General features: G+C 50.5%; 5 protein-coding genes across 5 annotated transcripts; 1 reads left to right on the top strand and 4 right to left on the bottom strand.

Annotated features, from left to right (window-relative positions):
- Positions 1 to 2,536: 2,536 nt before the first annotated feature.
- BO79DRAFT_173829 (dolichyl-P-Glc:Glc1Man(9)GlcNAc(2)-PP-dolichol alpha-1,3-glucosyltransferase ALG8) lies at positions 2,537 to 4,477 on the bottom strand. Its single transcript, XM_025679700.1, has 6 exons — positions 4,325 to 4,477; positions 4,167 to 4,245; positions 3,908 to 4,101; positions 3,357 to 3,850; positions 3,162 to 3,301; positions 2,537 to 3,109 (listed from the first exon to the last, which is right to left on the bottom strand). Exons 1-6 carry the CDS (start codon positions 4,399 to 4,401, stop codon positions 2,585 to 2,587), a joined length of 1,509 nt encoding a protein of 502 aa, XP_025539149.1. The 5' UTR covers positions 4,402 to 4,477; the 3' UTR covers positions 2,537 to 2,584.
- Positions 4,478 to 4,647: 170 nt separating this feature from the next.
- Positions 4,648 to 6,967, top strand: BO79DRAFT_237946 (putative lectin family integral membrane protein). Its single transcript, XM_025684760.1, has 7 exons — positions 4,648 to 5,151; positions 5,215 to 5,281; positions 5,340 to 5,410; positions 5,464 to 5,644; positions 5,692 to 5,886; positions 5,940 to 6,456; positions 6,520 to 6,967. Exons 1-7 carry the CDS (start codon positions 5,063 to 5,065, stop codon positions 6,645 to 6,647), a joined length of 1,248 nt encoding a protein of 415 aa, XP_025539148.1. The 5' UTR covers positions 4,648 to 5,062; the 3' UTR covers positions 6,648 to 6,967.
- Positions 6,968 to 7,491: 524 nt separating this feature from the next.
- On the bottom strand, positions 7,492 to 8,097 carry BO79DRAFT_18784 (uncharacterized protein). The gene has a single exon (XM_025680562.1). The coding sequence runs from the start codon at positions 7,950 to 7,952 to the stop codon at positions 7,536 to 7,538; it is 417 nt and encodes a 138-aa protein (XP_025539147.1). The 5' UTR covers positions 7,953 to 8,097; the 3' UTR covers positions 7,492 to 7,535.
- A 353-nt stretch (positions 8,098 to 8,450) lies between these two features.
- On the bottom strand, positions 8,451 to 11,461 carry BO79DRAFT_18782 (putative PHD finger domain protein). Its single transcript, XM_025680559.1, has 4 exons — positions 11,271 to 11,461; positions 9,819 to 11,201; positions 8,983 to 9,762; positions 8,451 to 8,920 (listed from the first exon to the last, which is right to left on the bottom strand). Exons 2-4 carry the CDS (start codon positions 11,168 to 11,170, stop codon positions 8,485 to 8,487), a joined length of 2,568 nt encoding a protein of 855 aa, XP_025539146.1. The 5' UTR covers positions 11,171 to 11,201; positions 11,271 to 11,461; the 3' UTR covers positions 8,451 to 8,484.
- A 2,160-nt stretch (positions 11,462 to 13,621) lies between these two features.
- On the bottom strand, positions 13,622 to 15,774 carry BO79DRAFT_209264 (curved DNA-binding protein (42 kDa protein)). Its single transcript, XM_025682576.1, has 5 exons — positions 15,637 to 15,774; positions 15,274 to 15,357; positions 15,099 to 15,203; positions 14,216 to 15,028; positions 13,622 to 14,148 (listed from the first exon to the last, which is right to left on the bottom strand). Exons 1-5 carry the CDS (start codon positions 15,662 to 15,664, stop codon positions 13,958 to 13,960), a joined length of 1,221 nt encoding a protein of 406 aa, XP_025539145.1. The 5' UTR covers positions 15,665 to 15,774; the 3' UTR covers positions 13,622 to 13,957.
- Between the last annotated feature and the right edge of the window lie 1,351 nt (positions 15,775 to 17,125).

The raw sequence follows: 17,125 nt of genomic DNA, 5'->3' as shown, positions 1-17,125 counted from the left end.
TTCGATGCGAAATGCCTGCGCGCGGAGAGATCCTTGGGATCCATAAAAGGCGATCCCATGGCGCATCTGCAAGCCTGGGCAGTCGGCAACGAACATGCGAGGTCTGGATGGGAGTGTAGATCGCGGATTTACTCACACGACGCGTATTCAATCGCGCTTCACACCAGTTTCGCGGACCCGGGGCGACCAAGACACGAGACGAGGGAAGCGTGGAGCCGCAAGCTCAGTCGAAAGTGGAGTCGAGATCTAGATGCGGGTATAATATCCCAGGGAGACGGGGCTGCGTGCGGGGAAGATGCGCGAGGCGTGAGGGATGGCAGCAGTGAAGAAGAGGCACTGAGAGAGAAGGCGAAGAGAAGAAAGAGAAGAGGAGGAGAAGGCAGAAAGGAGAGAAGCGGTCGCCGCAAAAGAGCGACGGCAGAACCGGGCCCCATGAGGATCATTGCGGCAAGTGGTGGGAGGGCCGCCGAGGCACCGGGCACGGTGATTGGCCGAGAGGAGGAGAACAGAACGGACAAGACGTCGGGCGGACGCTCGGTAGGGATTCGCTGCCGCTATACCGCTTCGGGCTGCTTCTCCTTCCCTTAACCCTCTCCCACTCCCCGTCTTTGCCCCCCAGTGCCCTTTTCCTGTCTGCTCGTCCCTCTCTTTCCCCCATTAACCCCATGTTTTTGCACTCATTCGACTCGTCATTTCCCGGAGATTATTCTGAGATAAATATGGTATTGCCTGCACTGATTCTATTCCGTTTACCTGGCTCTATCTGATCACGGCCTGACCCGTCTGCGGGGACGATCTCACTGGCCTTGCGACTCGAGATCAACAAGCCAGTAGATTTGCAGCCACATCCAGATTTACATACCTTTCTGACTTACTACAATCATATACTTGGGGTTTTTGGTATTTCAGTGCTACTATTATTGTCGTAGCAAGCTGTCTGTTCTGTTTGTGTCATAGTTCGACTTGACAGTTCACGTGTAGTTTCACCCGGGTACTTGACCTAGTATCCATTCAATGCTCGGAGCTTGCCCATTCTCGCACCCACCTCGTTCTGACTCAGTAGAAGCAGGTATGCATTTTATAATCCCTTTATTTGCATCTCCCGAACTATCTTGGCTGAGATCTTTGCTGCTACCGGATTATAGTCGGCTATAGTATCACTTTGCATGCTTGATCAGCTTATCATGTGTGCATGGTACCAGCTTGCCAGCTGCTAATCAATATCTACTAAAGAGTATAGCCTGCTCTTTATGTATCTGGTACAGACAATCGGCGCAACTCGGTATCAATGAAATTACACGGACTCAGACTCCATAGCGAGCAAAAGTAGCCCAGGCTTCTTAGCAGTATACATAACAATTAGCAGAAGCTCCGCCGATCTGATACTTTGGTATACAACAGATACTTAGACAGCCAAATCTAGAACAAGCTAGCTTTAGTATGTGTCGCGTGAAATTCTTGCTCTCCGCTAGGTCATACATTGAAAGACTACCCTCAAACTGTAGTTATCTCGACTACAGACGTCCACCATTACTACTAACTAACTAATTCTGTTTTATAATCTAGACTCTTATACTCGCCTCAAAATAATATAGAGACTGATCTTTTCATTTCGTCCAATACTATGATCGCGATCAAGTTACATTATTGGCTAACTATAGGGTACATCAGCACCACCCACCGTATTCAACAATCCACAACAACAAAAACGGTACTTTCCTTTATCACTTGCATGTAGAAGCTTGTTTCCTGCCATAAACTACTCTAAATATATCACTACTCTCTTCTATTGTAATCGGAAACTGTCGTTCAGACAAAGCCTTTCATACAAGAACCGGAAAATAGAGATTATGCAAACTCTCCCCGTCATTAAGAACATCAATCAAGCACCCACCACATTCTAGAAACAGTCTACATGTAAGACATAAACCTAAAGCCACCTAAACAAACCCATAGTAGGTGAAACATCACCCTAAACTCTTTCCTATGTGTTAAGTTCGTACTTACTCTTACCCCCATAGTAACCCCAATCTGACCTATCACCCACCCAGATATATACTAGTAAGTACTTACCCAAAACAAACTACATTCCCCACAACAACGCAAGGCATATCCAACCTCTCCACCCATGAAAGAAATCTATCAACTAATTATATCCCCAAATAGCACCCAATACTTAACTCACTCACATTGTGCATGAAACAAAGCATGAAGTGATAAAAGAAGAAGAAAGCAACGGAAGTCTCATCTGCAGTGTGACAATCCATGGGAACGATCCCGATGCGCGCTAAACTACATTGGGACTGATGGCTGATGATAAACTTTGCAAAACTGGCTGATCAAGTGGGTCCGAGTTCGGGCGATGGGTTGCACGTGGATGAGCCAAACTGAGCAAACTGGCGCGCACCTCGTCTGATGAGTTGGGGCGGTGTGTGTGTGCGTGTTGTGTCTGTGGTGCGGCTGGTTGTGGCGCGGGCGGTGGATTACATCATGGTTCTTTATCCAACTATGTGTGAATATTATTTATTATGGTATTGAATTTTCAGCACTTTTTGGTATCTATATCTATACAGTTTGCTCTCTCTCATGCTGTAAAGTAAACTACCATAAATCCAATCCAGCTACCCACGACTCCAACGGCAGAGTAACTGCTCATGAACATCAGGGGCAGGAATTGCAACCGCTCCAGTCCGAAAATGACCTGGTGCAGGATGGAGCAGTAGATGATCAGTGGGATGGCAATAGTCAGGTACAGCAGGGAGAAGCGATCGGCGACGAAGATCCGGCGCCGCTCGGAGACAGGTGCCACCTGATCAAATACGTAGAGGAACAGCACGAGCCACAGGACTGTGTAGACCGTTTTAATCGGGAATTCGGCGGCAGTAAAGAGTAAGGGGAACAAAGAAACGTGTCCGGCGACAGCCAGGGGGCGGAACGCGCTAAAGTAGCGTCGGTCTTTGAGCGCGATGAGGCTGAACGGGATGATGATCAGAAGTACCGCTTTCTCATGGACGTGCCAGCCGAACAGGAATGATGCATATCCGCACAGGGTGATGGCGCCGACAAAAGTCTCCCATTCAGGGTTGCGCCAGAGCTTGATCAACGGGAGCTAGCGACCGTTAGCGGTGTTGCGCGGAATCAAACCGGATAAAAACACTTACCAACTGGAACAAGAAAGTCAAGATAAACGTGTGCTCCTTGGTGACTTCAGGAAGCACAGCGAAAGACGTGTCTCCGACGAGACCACGGGTGACACTGACCAGAGCGTCCTGATTGACTGGAAGACCCAACCGCGGAGCAACTGCACTAATTAGTTCGTCTGGACGAAAGCATGGGGTTGTGATGGTTGAACCTACGCTGGATCAAGATGCGATCAGTGAATGAGTACATTGCCCAAACGTTGGGTGCCCAGTACGCATGGCACAACCCTCTAGAGAAGGGGAAGAGCCTGTCCTTCAATTGAAGCAGTTGACCCCAGGAGGCGAACGGTCCGAAAGCCAAGGCAAACACGCCAACCACGCACACTCCGAGCTTGATGATGTTGAAGAAACGCGGGCGGAAAATCGACTTGGGGTCCAGACAGTAGACCCGCAGCAAGTAGACGAAGTATGCCAAGGCGAGGTATAGATAGATGTGCTTCAGACATAGCAAAACAGCAAAGCTAATCCCACTGTAGAGAAGAGTCGACTGCTTCCGCGCCAGAGCGATTGACAGAATCAAGATGCCGTAAAGAAATCCGTTATACTGAAAGTGAATGTGGTCGATGATAAGCAGACCGGGGGACAAGAAGATGGACAGGCTGGCGATGTGCGCAAGGTGTTTGTTTTGTTGCGATACCGACTTGACAAATCTAGCCGTTCCTGAATCAGCGAGTCAAACGACGCAGTATATATTATGGACGAAATACCTGCTCAAAGCGAAGAGCAGAACCAGCTCCGTGACGATAACCGTGGCCCTCTGGAAGTAGATTGTTTGCCATGAATCATGATTGAGGTTATTGACAATCAACATCGCAGGGTCTGCATAACGTGCTGCCTGGGAGAGTACCCATTCGAATGCCGCGAAAAAGGGAGGGTAGTCGAGCGTCCATTCCGACGTTTTCTAATCGTAAATCCGCAACTTAGTATGAATCACCCTTGAAGCGGTATGCGCTGGCGGGTACGTACCTCGTAGTACCATTCCTTGACGGGCAACGAGTGTGTAATCGCAAGCCAGTTTCGATGAACCTCAAAGTCGGTGGATTTGCTGCACGTTCCAGCCACAATTCAGCTGTGAGTTCTGCAACCTCGCGGTGCTGTTCTAGACCATTTGCGGACCAACGTACTATGCGGGGAACAAAAGGATTTTGAAAGCAGTTGCAACGATGGCGCACTGCGCCAAAGAAGGGTATAGATCGGTCATTGGTAGTCTTGCGCTTGACGCGCCGCCCGGAGAAGGAAAAGGAAAGGAGCGTGGGGCATGGAAAGGCGAGAGGAAGTTGTGCCAGTTCTGGGGAGGGAGAGGAACAATGACAAGAATGCTAGGCCCATGGAACCCATCCGGGGCGGGGAGCACGTGACCGCGACAGGGGACGGTGAAGCAGAAAGGCCAATCTGTCCCCTGCATTTCCCGGCAGATCTTCTGGTTACGATTTGCTGCGGCAATGGACTTGGCTTCGGACGTAGGAGTCCGTCACTCGGTCGTTCTCTCTAGCTTGGAAATTCGTCATCTGGTCGACTTCTCCCCCGCAACTACCTCTATTGCCAGGGAAATCCGTTTCTGCGTGATCGCCATTGTGGTTGGGTGGACCACCTCGCGCGTTGTCTCCGCCTTGTTGAACCGGAGATCGTCGTCGGACCAGTAACAAGATACACCAAGCTTACTCGGAGCTTCACCTTGCTTCTGCTTTTGCTTCTGCTTCTTATCTGGCTCTCCCACTGTCAATCCCTCTCTATTTCTTGCCCATTGACTGCTTCTGCCGTGCTTTGGATACATACTTAGCCTTTCCCCTCATTGTTGTTTGTTGAACCTTTAGTACCTGCATAACTTGTTTGCGTGACGAGCCTCCGATTGCATAGACATCATGAAGATCCCTGCTTCTCTTCTTTCTTTGGCTGCTGCCGCCGCAGCTCAATCGGTGATTGAAAGTTCCAGCTTTGGCTTCGGCCAGACGTAAGTGTCACTGTTGCAACCGGTCTCACCGGAGTCAATTCCTGATATACTAATGCCTCCCAGGTTATCAACAGATGGCGGTGCTATTTCTGGGTGGCAGACTGGAGGAGAATCGCACAATCCCGACATTGTATGCTGATCACTCCCATCACGAAGCTCGAAGCCATTGTGTACTAACTGCTTCGTAGCTTTCTAACAAGATTATCCTGACACCGCCTTACCCTGGCAACACAAGGGGATTTGCTTGGTCCCAGACCCCGTGAGTCCTGTCGGCGTCTGCTATTTGTCTAGTGATATTGACCCAATTTATAGTGTATCGCAATCGGAATGGACTGCAGAGTTCCAATTCCGAGCGACTGGTCCCGAAAGGGGTGGAGGTAACCTCCAGCTCTGGTATGCCAAGGACGGCAAAGACAGAATCGGCACTTCCAGCATCTATACCGTCAACCAATTTGACGGTTTTGCTCTGGTGATTGACAGTCATGGCGGAAGGGTAAGTCAGAAGCTACCGTCTGATGGCCAATGCTAACTGTTCACCAGGGTGGCAGTGTGCGCGGGTTCCTCAACGATGGCACTACAGACTACAAGAGCCACAGAAGCGTTGATAGCTTGGCCTTTGGTCACTGCGACTACCCTTACCGCAACCTTGGTCGGCCCTCCACCGTCCGCCTAAAGCACACCAAAGCCGTCTTCGAGGTTACTGTCGACGACAAGCTGTGCTTTTCCACCGACAAGGTGCGTCCATCCAAGTCACACCTCCATTAGCATCAACCTCCTAACCCAAGCAGGTCGCTCTCCCTACCGGCAACGTCTTTGGTCTTACCGCCGCAACCCCCGAGAACCCCGACTCCTTCGAAGTCTTCAAGTTCGTTCTCCAATCCGCCGAGTCTGGATCAGGCAGCACTGTGCCCGTCCAGCAGCAGAACACCAACCAGCAGCCCATTGCCGCTCAGCAACAGGCCGTTCCTCAACAACAGCAGCAGGCACCCCCTGTCAACACTGACTTCGAGCAGCAGTATGCCGACCTGAGCAACCGCGTTCAGGGCATCAACCAAGCCACCGACAACATCCTTCGTGAACTCGGAAGCCAAGACACCAAGGCCGCCAACCGCCAAGTCGAGCTGCTCCAGAAGCTCGCCAGCAAGGACCAGATCGCCAGCCTCGACGCCAGACTCCAGAAAATGGAACAGATGCTGCAGACCATCCAGCGTGACCTGGAGGGCAAGGACTACCATGGCCGCTTCAACCAGCTTCAGGAAACCTTGCGCTCGTCTCACCTCAGCTTGACCGAGAACCTCTTGGGAGGTGAGCATTCCCCCTTTTCTTTTTTCACTCCATACGGATAGCAACTAACACGCTCACTTACAGTCATCACCTCCTCCGCCCCGCGCATGGGTTTCTTCATCTGCATGATCATCGCCTTCCAGGGTCTTCTTGCCGTGGCTTACATCATCTACAAGCGTCGCCGTGCGAACATGCCCAAGAAGTTCCTCTAAACATTTTCTCATCTCTCTTCCCTATTGTACCTCTACCAACGACCTGAAATGACCTCCCAGTCAGCTAGTCTGCGGTAACGAACGATATCACGAGAAACCCGACAGCGCCGTTGTACGGTGTGGGTGTTCCTTCTCTTCGTTATCTGATAAAACCCATCATGTGTAACTATTCTTTTATCTTATACTAGCTAACGTTATATTATTTCGCGTTCCTTAAACTTACCCCCCTGGTCTTCTGTACATGTACATCTACAATTACTCTTGCTCGACTTTGATCTCGTTTACTTTCCTGTGCGATGAAGCGCGATATAGATAGTCAGGTCAGGGATCGATCAATCAATCAATCAATCAATCAATTCATTGATGCATTCATCGAGCAATGTGTTTACTAGACAGCTTGCGATTCATAAATTGTAATATTAAAACACCAGACAAAATCGCTCTATAATATTGATCATCCTTAGCCTGCCTTATTCCACCCCGAATCCTCTGATACGTATTACACCATCCGAATTATATACTAAGCAGGCCCAACCTAGTACGTAGTATTACTAACCTCCGGGACAAGAGAAGGAAGGAGGAAATGAAGGATTCTGCTTACAGCCGACTTTTCTGCGAGTAAATCCCGTAGTGCGGTATTGCCCGGATACTACGGAACCAGAAGGGTGAAAAGAGGAGAAATCAGTACCACCACCACCACCACTACTACTACTACTACTACTGCAGTTCTACGGAGAGATATTGAGTGGATGGAACGGAAATGAAGTGTAAAATGCATGAAATTTCAGAAATGGATATTTGTGTGTTGGTAGACCGAGACGCACCACTGATCATGAAAATTTAAGGGGTACGTCCCTTTTGGATCTGGATGGTGTGGTGCGTCTCGGTCTACCAACGTTGTCTAAATAAACATGAGAGTGAAAAGAAATTGGCCCATCTCTCTTGGGTAGACCGAGACGCACCACTATTTCTAGGGGTAGGTCCCTTTTGATGTGGTGGGTGTGGTGCGTCTCGGTCTACCCAACATTGTCTGAAAAACACACATGAGTGAAAAAGAATATTGGCCCATCTCCCCCGGATGGACCGGTCGGGGGAGATGGGACCGGGCATTGAAAAAGTAAGAAAAAGTAAAAAAAGAAAACATTGAAATGGGAAAGGAACATGAAAATGCCTCGCAGCTATTGCTGCATTTCTTATGCAACATTCAATCAATATGCCCAAGGATGCCATGCTCTGTATGCGCCGAATGTTCAATAAGCCGAAATGGGACCATGGTTTTTTTTGCACAGAAAAGAATAAAACCATCTAATATGGAAACTGTAGTAGGACGCCGACGCCTGATTCCCTAATGCCACGGGTGATCCCTGCCAACCACCGCGATGCGCCGCGCCAAACCGAAACATGAACAGCAATACAAATAGTAGTTAACCAAGGTCGTAGCATGGCGTAATAATATAGTAGGTTGAAGTGTTAAAATCTTTGTAAAGCATGCACCGACTTGGTCTGGCGCAAGTGACACTGACAAGGCGAATCATCGCCAATATGTGACAACCGATAGTGTCTCAGTGCGGAGACACCGGTTGTGTTTCTCATCTATGCACAGAGGATTAGCCGGTGTTTCTTTTCCTCTCTTTATTTGTCCTTTTGTTTTGATATGTGTTTTGAAATTTTTTTGTCATATTTTTTCGTTTCTTTTTCTTTTCTTTTTTCGGTTTTGCTGTTTGTCTATCGAGAGCGGAATGGCTGTTCCCGACAGAAAGTTGCCGTGACTGGCAACGTAATAGGCTCCGAGTAGATTTAATCCGATGATGGGGTTTGACTGTGACGATATTTAAAGTTATTCCTCTGATGGAACGGCGATGGACGAAGTGCTGGCTGGCTGGGGCGGCTCCGACTGCGCATTCAGCACCTGAATGCGTTGTTCAATTAAATTCTGTAGAGCACGAAGAGAGGCGATCTCCGTGTTGGCCGAGGGAAGATCGGGCGGAGCGTTTGCCTTGAGTTGGTCTATAAGCAAGCCGATCTTTCCATCTTCAGGCCCTTGTCTAGTAGGCCCGTCGCCCTGTGCGAGTGAGATGAGGTTCGCGGCCGCTTCCCGCTCAGCGATAGTGCGTGAGTTCAAGATCGCAGCCGCCGTGTCTTCTTCCGGAAGAGCAGGCTTCTGGGACGAGTAGAATGCATTGGCCTTGGCCACGAGCTTGTCGAATTCTGAGGTGGCATAGTCCAGATATTTGCCGGCGGCCTCCTTCATCAGCTTGTATTCTTCGTTTTCCCTTCTCCACAAGTCAGACAAGTCAGAGATTTAACCAACAATCACGCTTAGGAGTCTACTCACCTTTTAACTGTTTGGATGAAGTCCATTTTTAGACCGCGCTCTGACACACGGTACATGATACCTTCCTCTTCCTGTTCCTCCATTCTCTCGACCTCTTCCTCATCTGGAAGGACTTCGACGTCGACCATTCGGGGTCGCTTCGGACGACGAATGCGCTTTAGCACATCGTATCCCTCTTCGTCCTTGACCCAGTATTGTAGATCATGCCACACGTGGTTAGGGCACATCCAGCTGTGGTTCCTACGATTACTTCCGCCTTTTTGAATGGGAGGCATGGGCATAGGCGGGTCACAACAATCCATGTGGAAAGCACAAGGACAATAGTCGCACTGGATGATGGGCTGACGGCCGCCACTCGTGCGACCGCAAGCTGCGCAAAGAATCACATTGCCTTTGGCATCCTGTGTTCGTAGCAGATAAGGGTCATCATAACGGCCATGGCGGGCTCCTCGGCGGGGATAGAACTTGGGAAGTGGCACGACCTCATCGTATTTGTTCTCTTCGCCCGTAGCCACACCGGTGAAGTAATCGCGGATGCCAAGGGGTAACAGGTAGTCTTTCTGTGGAGCGTTGTCCAGGGAACCCAGCAAAGACGTCATAGGCTTTGACAACGAGCATTTCGGGCAAAACCAATCCCCCTCTGGAGGGTTTGCCGGGTCCAATGGCGGGTTAAGACAGGAGAAGTGGAAAGAATTTGGGCAGCCATCGCAACACAGCAGCTGGCCGCTTCCGTTACAATTGTGGCAAAAGTCGTTGTTCTCCTGGCGTTCGTTGTCGCTTCTGCCAGCATGTTAGTGTTCAGAGGAACAAGTGGTAAAGAGACAAGGAGAACTTACGTCAGGGTAGGTGTCAGTCGTCGGTTGTCGCCGGCATCACTACTGGCTGGACTCTCAGAGCGCTGTCTGCTACTCACGCCAGCTCCCAGTGATGCTGGTTGAGATCTACTGGCCGCAGTGGGGACAGGAGATGGCACATTAGACTGTTGTGGGTCAGAAGCCAATGAGGAACGCATCTGACTTTCCAAAGCTATAATGGTTGGGAGAGGCTTCTGCAGGCGAGTACGTTTGATTCGTGCCTCTTCCTCGGGGTTCGGCTCGTCTTCAAGCGCATGCTTCTGTGGGGGAGCCGTAGCAGCACTGGGCGGGGCGACTGGCTCCTTCTTCTTAGGTGCACCCCTTTTGGCCTTTTTACCCCTGGCGCGAGCACGGGAAGTTGCCGCTCCAGGAGCCATGCCGGGGGCAAAAGTCTCAGCATCAAGGGATACCGCCGAAGAGAGTGATGAAATGCTGCTGGCCGACCGGGGGCGAGCCAAGACAGGTGCCGTGGCAATGTCTTCGTCGGCTTCCGCCTGGACCTCCTTCCATGCAGCGCGCATAACACTCTGGAAGGCTGAGCGTTCCCGCGGGCCGGGATTTTCCTGGCAGATACCGTCGAGAATAGAAAGCGCAAAAGGGTCTTTGTTGCATGTCTCCCACAATCTGATGAGACCGCGTGAAACAGGGCGATTGTTGGTCTCTAGCGCCAGTCGGAGGGCTTTTTCGACAGCAACCTTGATCCGATCGACGTCTACATCGGTCGATGTAGGAACAGGCAGAGAAGTAAAAGCAGACATGTCCGGCGAGGCCTTGTTCTTAGTAGACAGAGGTTCGTCCATCGGCTCTTCGGCGGGCGTTAAGGGGGTCTGAGGTTTGGTATCACCTCCCTCGCCGTTCGGTGTGGCCCGTGACTCCTTCTTCGCAGAGATGTTCTGGACACTGGGCTTGATAGGTGCCAGTCCAACCTTGCGCAAGTCGGCAGCCGACGGCATGGTTCCCAGTGGGCGCATACTGGACAGTACGGGGTTCGCGTGATGGGACACATTACACCATGGCGTGTCTGCGAAGCTGGGTTCAGGCTCTCTCAATGGTGGTTCAACCCATCCGGCACTGCTATCAAGAAGGTTTGTATCACTCAGAGTGTCTGAAGCCTCATTCTTCGATTGTTCCAAACGCGACTGGGTACGAGAGGGCGGGTCCTGAGGAGGATCGGTAGCCACGCGGCTGTTCCAGCCAGTGCGGCGCTGCTTGCGAGGCCGTGTAGAATCGGTGAGCGAAGAAGCAGTGCTTGCAGTAGTAGGTGCGCCAAGTGGAGTGGAGGGGCGAGAGTTATTCGACCAGGCGTGGGACGACGAACGGAGATTCGGAGCCATTGTTGTAGACAGGGCTCGCAAGTTGCAACGGCTACAGAGCCAGGGTTAGCCTGCGAAAACAAAAAGTTACGACAGACGAATTGAAATGGCAATTACTCACTGATTAATAGATTCCAAGCAAACACCGAGCGTGCCCAGCGTGGCTGGTTGGAATCGAGGCCAGCCCGCGCGCTGTCTGCGGGTTGATGGAAGGAAGAAAGGTTGCGGAGTTGGAGTGCCGGAAGTTTTCGAGTCCCAATCAGGCCTCCCTCTAGGGGGTTCGCCGCGGAGCTCTGTCAACCACGAAAATACCAGACACCCTCGATCTGGTTTCCATGTTCATTAGATCCTTGAAACTGGATTTTGTGTTGTATAGAATAGAAGACTTATTGTCTTCATTTTCTGGAGTGGAGTGCTTACTAGAGTGACCCTATGATACGCGTCAAGGGGCCGTGAGATAGAATCGTAATAAGAGCCAACACAACTCTGTAAATCCTGCCTAAGTGTCTTATATGACACAAACTGCAATAGGATCGAGGATGTGTAGAAATTAAAATGAAGGCTGAGTTATTTCAGAAAGTTTTTCAAGTCCTGTGATTGGGTCAGCCGTTCAACATCTTGAAGCTTTCCAAGTCCAAGTCTGATGCCCAACGCACGCGGACTATAAGGCAGCGTCCTGATGATACAGTGAGGTCCGTCCAGTGCTTAATGTACATACAACAGCAGGAGAAGACACGAGAAGACAAAAGCACGAGCACCGACTTGGTCCGTAGGAGTAAGCCAAAGCTCTGGGGAAGGAGAACACACGCGCAGAACACAGCTCCAGGACTATGATCAAACTTACCAGGTACGACAAAGTCAATCAGCAATTCTTGGAGCAGTTTCTTCTGCTGTAGCTGATACAAAGACGGCGTCTTGGAAGGAAGAAGACACGATGTATGTGCCGATGTAGATGCCAAAGAAGGAGATTGCTGGATTCAACGACAAAGAACAAACTGGTGAAGCGTTTGAAACCACAAGCAAAGCGAACCTTTTCTAAAAGGCAGACAAACGAAGAAGATGATGGATAAGCGGAAGAAGATGTAGGTTAGTGCAGATGAATGGATGAAAAGGAAAGTTTGAAGAGAAACAAGGAAGCAGGAGAGCAGCGTCCGGAAACTTAGAAGAAAGGTCAAGTTCGCAAACGAGGATTCTGCAATGTGTTATACACAACGCGTGTGTTTTCTATGCAGAAAGATCGTGGCTGACTTCTCTGGAAAGGTTCCGATATCAGACTGATATCAGACTGATGAGTAGGAGGGGTTGACGATGCGGAAGAGCAAGGAGATGTGATTCTTGAACGTGTTGTTCAGGTAATAACTTGAGCTACACGTTGTAGAAGAATGATCAAGAATGAGAAGAGAAGAGAAATCGGAAGGGGGAAGAGCGAGTAGTTAAGAAAGCTGTTGTGGCTGGGGTTCTTTGGGGAAAGTGAAGCAAGTGAGTGAATGATACTCCGATGTCACTGAGAGCGAATTTGCAGCCGCGGGAAAAGAAGGGTACGACACTGCCGCAAGTACTCCAGAGAAGTAGACAAAAGATGTTTCTCCTGTATTTAGAATAACAAACCGTCCAGAGATGATGGAAGTCGGTAGGAGAACTTTGGGTAGGAAGTGGGAAGGGGAAAGGCACAGGGAAGGGAGAAGATGGAAGATGGAAGAGGAGGAAGGATTGGGGAGAAGCCAGACGGAGGTCAGTTGGCCCACTCCTTCAACCTCCATGCCCTCTCAACACCCAGAGTGCCCAACACACCTCTAGGAAGCTCTCAGTGAATGAGCTGGGACGGGCTGAACACAGTATGTTCACTCAAATCAACCTTCTTGGATAGACAGCTGGTCCTCCTTCACTCCGTGCCTCCCGCCCCAAGCCACCAAACTAGCTGGATTCACTGCCGGTATATGGCTATTTGCTGAGCCCTACTGTTGAACAGAACGAATAGTCTACTTGGAAGAGAGAGAAACTATCAGACCCAAGCTTAATGATACTGACAAAGAGAACTACTAAATGTTGCCTTTCCTTAAACCTTTGTCGGGGGTGGCGTGGCGGCAACGGCTGGGCAAGCAACCTGCCTCTCCAATATGACAGTCTCCCGAGATATACCACACCCCCTTAAAGCACCGAAAGAGATGATTCAATGCTTGGTTGACCGGAAAGCTCACCGGGGGCGAAATGTCCTCTTTTCTGGAGGCCCTGGGGAAGGTGCCGGGTTATGCTGATCTCACCGTTAGATACAACTGAACTCCGAACGGATCATCCTACATAATCCCATTGCCTGCACATAAAAGCGAGTAGAAAGAAATCATTCCGGGAACACCTGCATTCATGTATAAATGCGGCAAAGGTAAAAGCGTGATATGCAACATCGGAGGCAAATTTCAGACCGGTATACATGGGCCGGATAGATCTAGTAATGTTGATGGAAAGCAAGATGTTCTGCCTCATTTTTTTTTTGCTTCTTTTTATTCAAGCATTTACATATCGCATCTTCTGAACTTCTGAACTAGTTATGTGACAACAGGTTTTGTAATAGGGTATTATGGAAGACATCAGTCTCCCACATGGCTCATCTTTCGCACGGATTTCCCCCATCCCTCATCATCTGCAGAACTCCCTGGATGCAGCTCCAAAAAGGATCGTTGTAATGGCGCGCATCGCCAATGCTTCGGTATGACGAAGAATGTTTCCTGCAAAGAAATCATAGGCTTTCATTTGAGCCAAACCAACACGCCCACGGACACGGCAGACGTGACGCCCAGGTCAGACGATGATTTACTCGTCAGCCTTCTTGGCGGCGGTCTTCTTCTTGTTGTTCTTGTTCTTCTTGGAGCCGGTGGATCTGGCCAACGGGCGCTCGAGGATCGCAAGGATCTCCTCGTCCTCGATCTTCTTGTCCGTCTGGAACTTGGAAAGATCAGGGGTGGTGGGAGCGGCAAGACGGGTGATGCCGTTCTTGGTAATAGCTAGAGCCTTGTTAGAAGAAATATCTTCTGGGGTGACCGCATATCAATAGGATTAGGCAAAACATACCAAGAGTGGTCAGGACGCGGGAGACGGGAGCGTTGTCGGCATCACCGGCGGGCTCGTACTGTCTCAGGACACCACCACGGACACACTCGACAACACCAACCTTGGCAGACTTCTCATCATCCAGCTGGCGCAAGCTGAAGGGGAACGTGCCGAACTTCTTGACGATCTCGGAGAGAGTCTGTCTGGAGCTAGGGCGCTTGAGGCCGTAGGTGGTGGTGGTACGGCGGTGGAGAGTGGCACGGTGAGGGAGGGTCTTGACCTTTCCGGATCCGAGAGACAGACCAAGCTCAACACCCCAGACTTCACCGACCTCGGGGACACCCTCGCCCTTGACACCAGCGCCGGGCGAGAGGATGATCTTCTTCTCGCCTTCAATCTCGTTGCGGTTGAACTGCCAGCTGGTGGTGTTCTCGACAACGTTGCAGTCGTAGGCCTTGGCGACCTTCTCAATCAACTGAGTGATCTGAGCCTGGGTAGGAGCCTTCTGGGCAGCGGCCTTCTGCTTCTCCTCATCAGTTCCGCTGGCGAGCAGGCCAGGGGGAACCATGAGTCTCAGAAGAAGCTCGTTGGCGTAGTGAGTGGCGTGGATAAGGTCAGCCTCGCGGCCGGTCACCACATCGGCGGACGAGTTGCTGTCGGCGACAACGACCATGTCGCAAACGATGGTACCGAAGCCATCGATCTGAGCACCAAGCTGGATCTTGGCGATCTCACCGGCCTTCAAGGTGGTCTCGGCCTCCTGAGCGTCGGACACCAGGGGAGTGTAGGGAGTCACATAGGAGCTGGGAGAGACAGTGGTGGGGTGAGCGATACCTTTCCCCGGCGCATCACGTTAACTCGCTGATCTGACACTGATTTCTCCAGACTAACAAAGGGAACATACCCTTCTGGATCTTCTTGCCCTTGTAGACCTTGGCAATCTCCTCCTCAAGGAGCTGGTCACCCTTCTGGCAAAGCTCAACGATCTTGCTGCCCTCAACACACCATCCTAGTATCACGAGATTAGAATTTCGTAGCCCTAAACTAGGCGCGGACGCCCGGGTCGAGGAATCACACACCTGAGACAGCTTCGAGAACCTTCTGGGAGATCTGAGCAGCGGTCTTGTACTTGGTCAAGGTGTCGGGGTTGTTGAGGGTGTAGTCTAGAAATGGACCGAGGCCGGGTTAGTTAGGGTGGAGAGCGAACAGGCATGTTTAAGCCGGAGATTGTAAGGTGATGATAGAGATGAAGATCTTTGACAGGCAGTTCAAGACGAGGGCAGGTTGCGATCGTTCCGTAACACTCGTCCGCTGCTCCAGAGTCGTCGCCAAACCTAAGCCGAACCATGACGACGAAAGCAAGCGGGAGCCCACAAACGCCGGAGCTTTTTTCAAATTGGAGGGACCAAGAGGGGTAGCTGGGATATGGCATGAGCACTTACCAACCTCGGGGGCCTGAGTCTCAGCCATTGTGTATCGATAGAGGGATCCTCGCGCTGCTGCGAGGAAAAATTACAGATGAAGGTATCTGGGGGAGCAGTAGTTCTAGCACAACAGTAAGAGAAAAGAGGAAAATGGACTCTGCTGGAGAGCTGGAGAACCTTACTAGTAGTGAGAATGGAGTCGTGTGCACCGCACCGTATTATTTACCACCAATACACCTGAAGCGGGGGCTTCGGCCTGGTTTTTCGCTGCGTTGGCGGTGGGGTTCTCTTCCCTTTCCGAGTAGGGCTTGGTAATCTGGATGTTTTGCTGTTACCCTCCGCTATTGTGCAGCTGACCGCCTACCATTTCTTTTCATTTAGTAACAAAACCTTAGAGTTTGTTTCGTTGCCTGCTTGACTGGCTGGCCCTTTGACGCCCAACCCGCTATTCAGCATTCCCCTTCACATTAACTACTCCGGACTCTCCTGTCTTCTGGTAATTGATTGGGTTGACCAATGCTCTGTCTCGTAGAACCCCTTGAGCTTTTCTTTCGAGCTTCAGACGGTTACCGAGCGAAGTTATCCCGTAACAGGCGTACAACTTCTCTTGATCATTCCCATCCTAATGATTGCCCCATGTCATACCAAGTAAGTGCAAGTTCCAGATTATCCAGTATGACATCACACCCTCAGGTCTCAGTCGCCACAAGTTGTTCTCATCATTACTGCTTGCAAACCGATCGCTTGCGAGATCTTCAACCTATACTGTACCCCCTCCACTGTAGTACACAGTAGGACAAACCTCCTCCTTGGCATTAGTAGATGGCACGAACCGGACTGCGGAGGTTTTGTCGGATTGAAGGTTCAGGCCGCTGTCAAACCTGGATCATGCCCTTGACGCTATAGCACGTGAGACCTGCAAAGCCAGAGTGACGGTGTCCTGAAAACGACTCCAGGAATAAAGTAATGGGATGGTTGAGAGTGCTAAACGATCGCTGTGTGTCAATCCATGCGGAGCCGAGATCACGACGGAACAGCGCGACTAGAGTCATTGTTTCTTCTTCTGCGTAGTACTTTTTTTTTTCAATGATATTTATGCAAGATATTCCCTCGCTTTCGTTATGGGAAAGGTTGCTGCGTGGCTGACCGTCTATGCTCCACGTAAACCCAGACAGAATCGTTGGCTGGCACATGGCTTGACTGAGCAGAAAGTACGCGGGCCACGGCTCATGCACGCTGGCTAGGATTTAATATCTCTGAGCCAGCAACTAACAGAAACTAGCTTCGACCATTGGTTTGGTTTCGATATTATAAGAAAAAGAAATGGTGCTCAGACCATGGATGTGCTCCAGAAATGCGAAGGAATCTAGTGCTTGCTGAAGGAGAGCCTCGCCATGTGATGATAGTGCTGATCTACTACTTAATTTTCCCATGTTCTTCGGGCTATCCCGCCAAGCCTATCCCACTTGATGACTACTCGTGTGTTCTGCTGAGATGAGACCATGGC

Source organism: Aspergillus costaricaensis, assembly GCF_003184835.1.
Source record: "Aspergillus costaricaensis CBS 115574 unplaced genomic scaffold BO79scaffold_17, whole genome shotgun sequence".
Classification (NCBI taxonomy): Eukaryota; Fungi; Ascomycota; class Eurotiomycetes; order Eurotiales; family Aspergillaceae; genus Aspergillus; species Aspergillus costaricensis.
Note: the sequence above shows the minus strand (reverse complement) of the source record. Positions and strands in the feature narration are given on the sequence as shown.

Bases quoted from the DNA above. Each gene is read 5' to 3' on its own strand.
- BO79DRAFT_18782 (XM_025680559.1), bottom strand. From the start codon at position 11,170: ATGGCTCCGAATCTCCGTTCGTCGTCCCACGCCTGGTCGAATAACTCT. The intron at 9,763-9,818 runs GTAAGTTCTCCT...ACATGCTGGCAG, and splicing joins CGACTGACACCTACCCTGAC to AAGCGACAACGAACGCCAGG. The intron at 8,921-8,982 runs GTGAGTAGACTC...CTTGTGGAGAAG, and splicing joins TTCATCCAAACAGTTAAAAG to GGAAAACGAAGAATACAAGC.
- BO79DRAFT_209264 (XM_025682576.1), bottom strand. From the start codon at position 15,664: ATGGCTGAGACTCAGGCCCCCGAGGTTG. The intron at 15,204-15,273 runs GTGTGTGATTCC...TCGTGATACTAG, and splicing joins GGTTCTCGAAGCTGTCTCAG to GATGGTGTGTTGAGGGCAGC. The intron at 15,029-15,098 runs GTATGTTCCCTT...CGCCGGGGAAAG, and splicing joins GGGCAAGAAGATCCAGAAGG to GTATCGCTCACCCCACCACT.
- BO79DRAFT_237946 (XM_025684760.1), top strand. From the start codon at position 5,063: ATGAAGATCCCTGCTTCTCTTCTTTCTTTGGCTGCTGCCGCCGCAGCT. The intron at 5,411-5,463 runs GTGAGTCCTGTC...CCCAATTTATAG, and splicing joins TTTGCTTGGTCCCAGACCCC to TGTATCGCAATCGGAATGGA. The intron at 6,457-6,519 runs GTGAGCATTCCC...GCTCACTTACAG, and splicing joins GACCGAGAACCTCTTGGGAG to TCATCACCTCCTCCGCCCCG.
- BO79DRAFT_18784 (XM_025680562.1), bottom strand. From the start codon at position 7,952: ATGGTTTTATTCTTTTCTGTGCAAAAAAAACCATGGTCCCATTTCGGC.
- BO79DRAFT_173829 (XM_025679700.1), bottom strand. From the start codon at position 4,401: ATGACCGATCTATACCCTTCTTTGGCGCAGTGCGCCATCGTTGCAACT. The intron at 3,851-3,907 runs GTATTTCGTCCA...AGGAACGGCTAG, and splicing joins CTGCTCTTCGCTTTGAGCAG to ATTTGTCAAGTCGGTATCGC. The intron at 3,302-3,356 runs GTAGGTTCAACC...TAATTAGTGCAG, and splicing joins TGATCGCATCTTGATCCAGC to TTGCTCCGCGGTTGGGTCTT.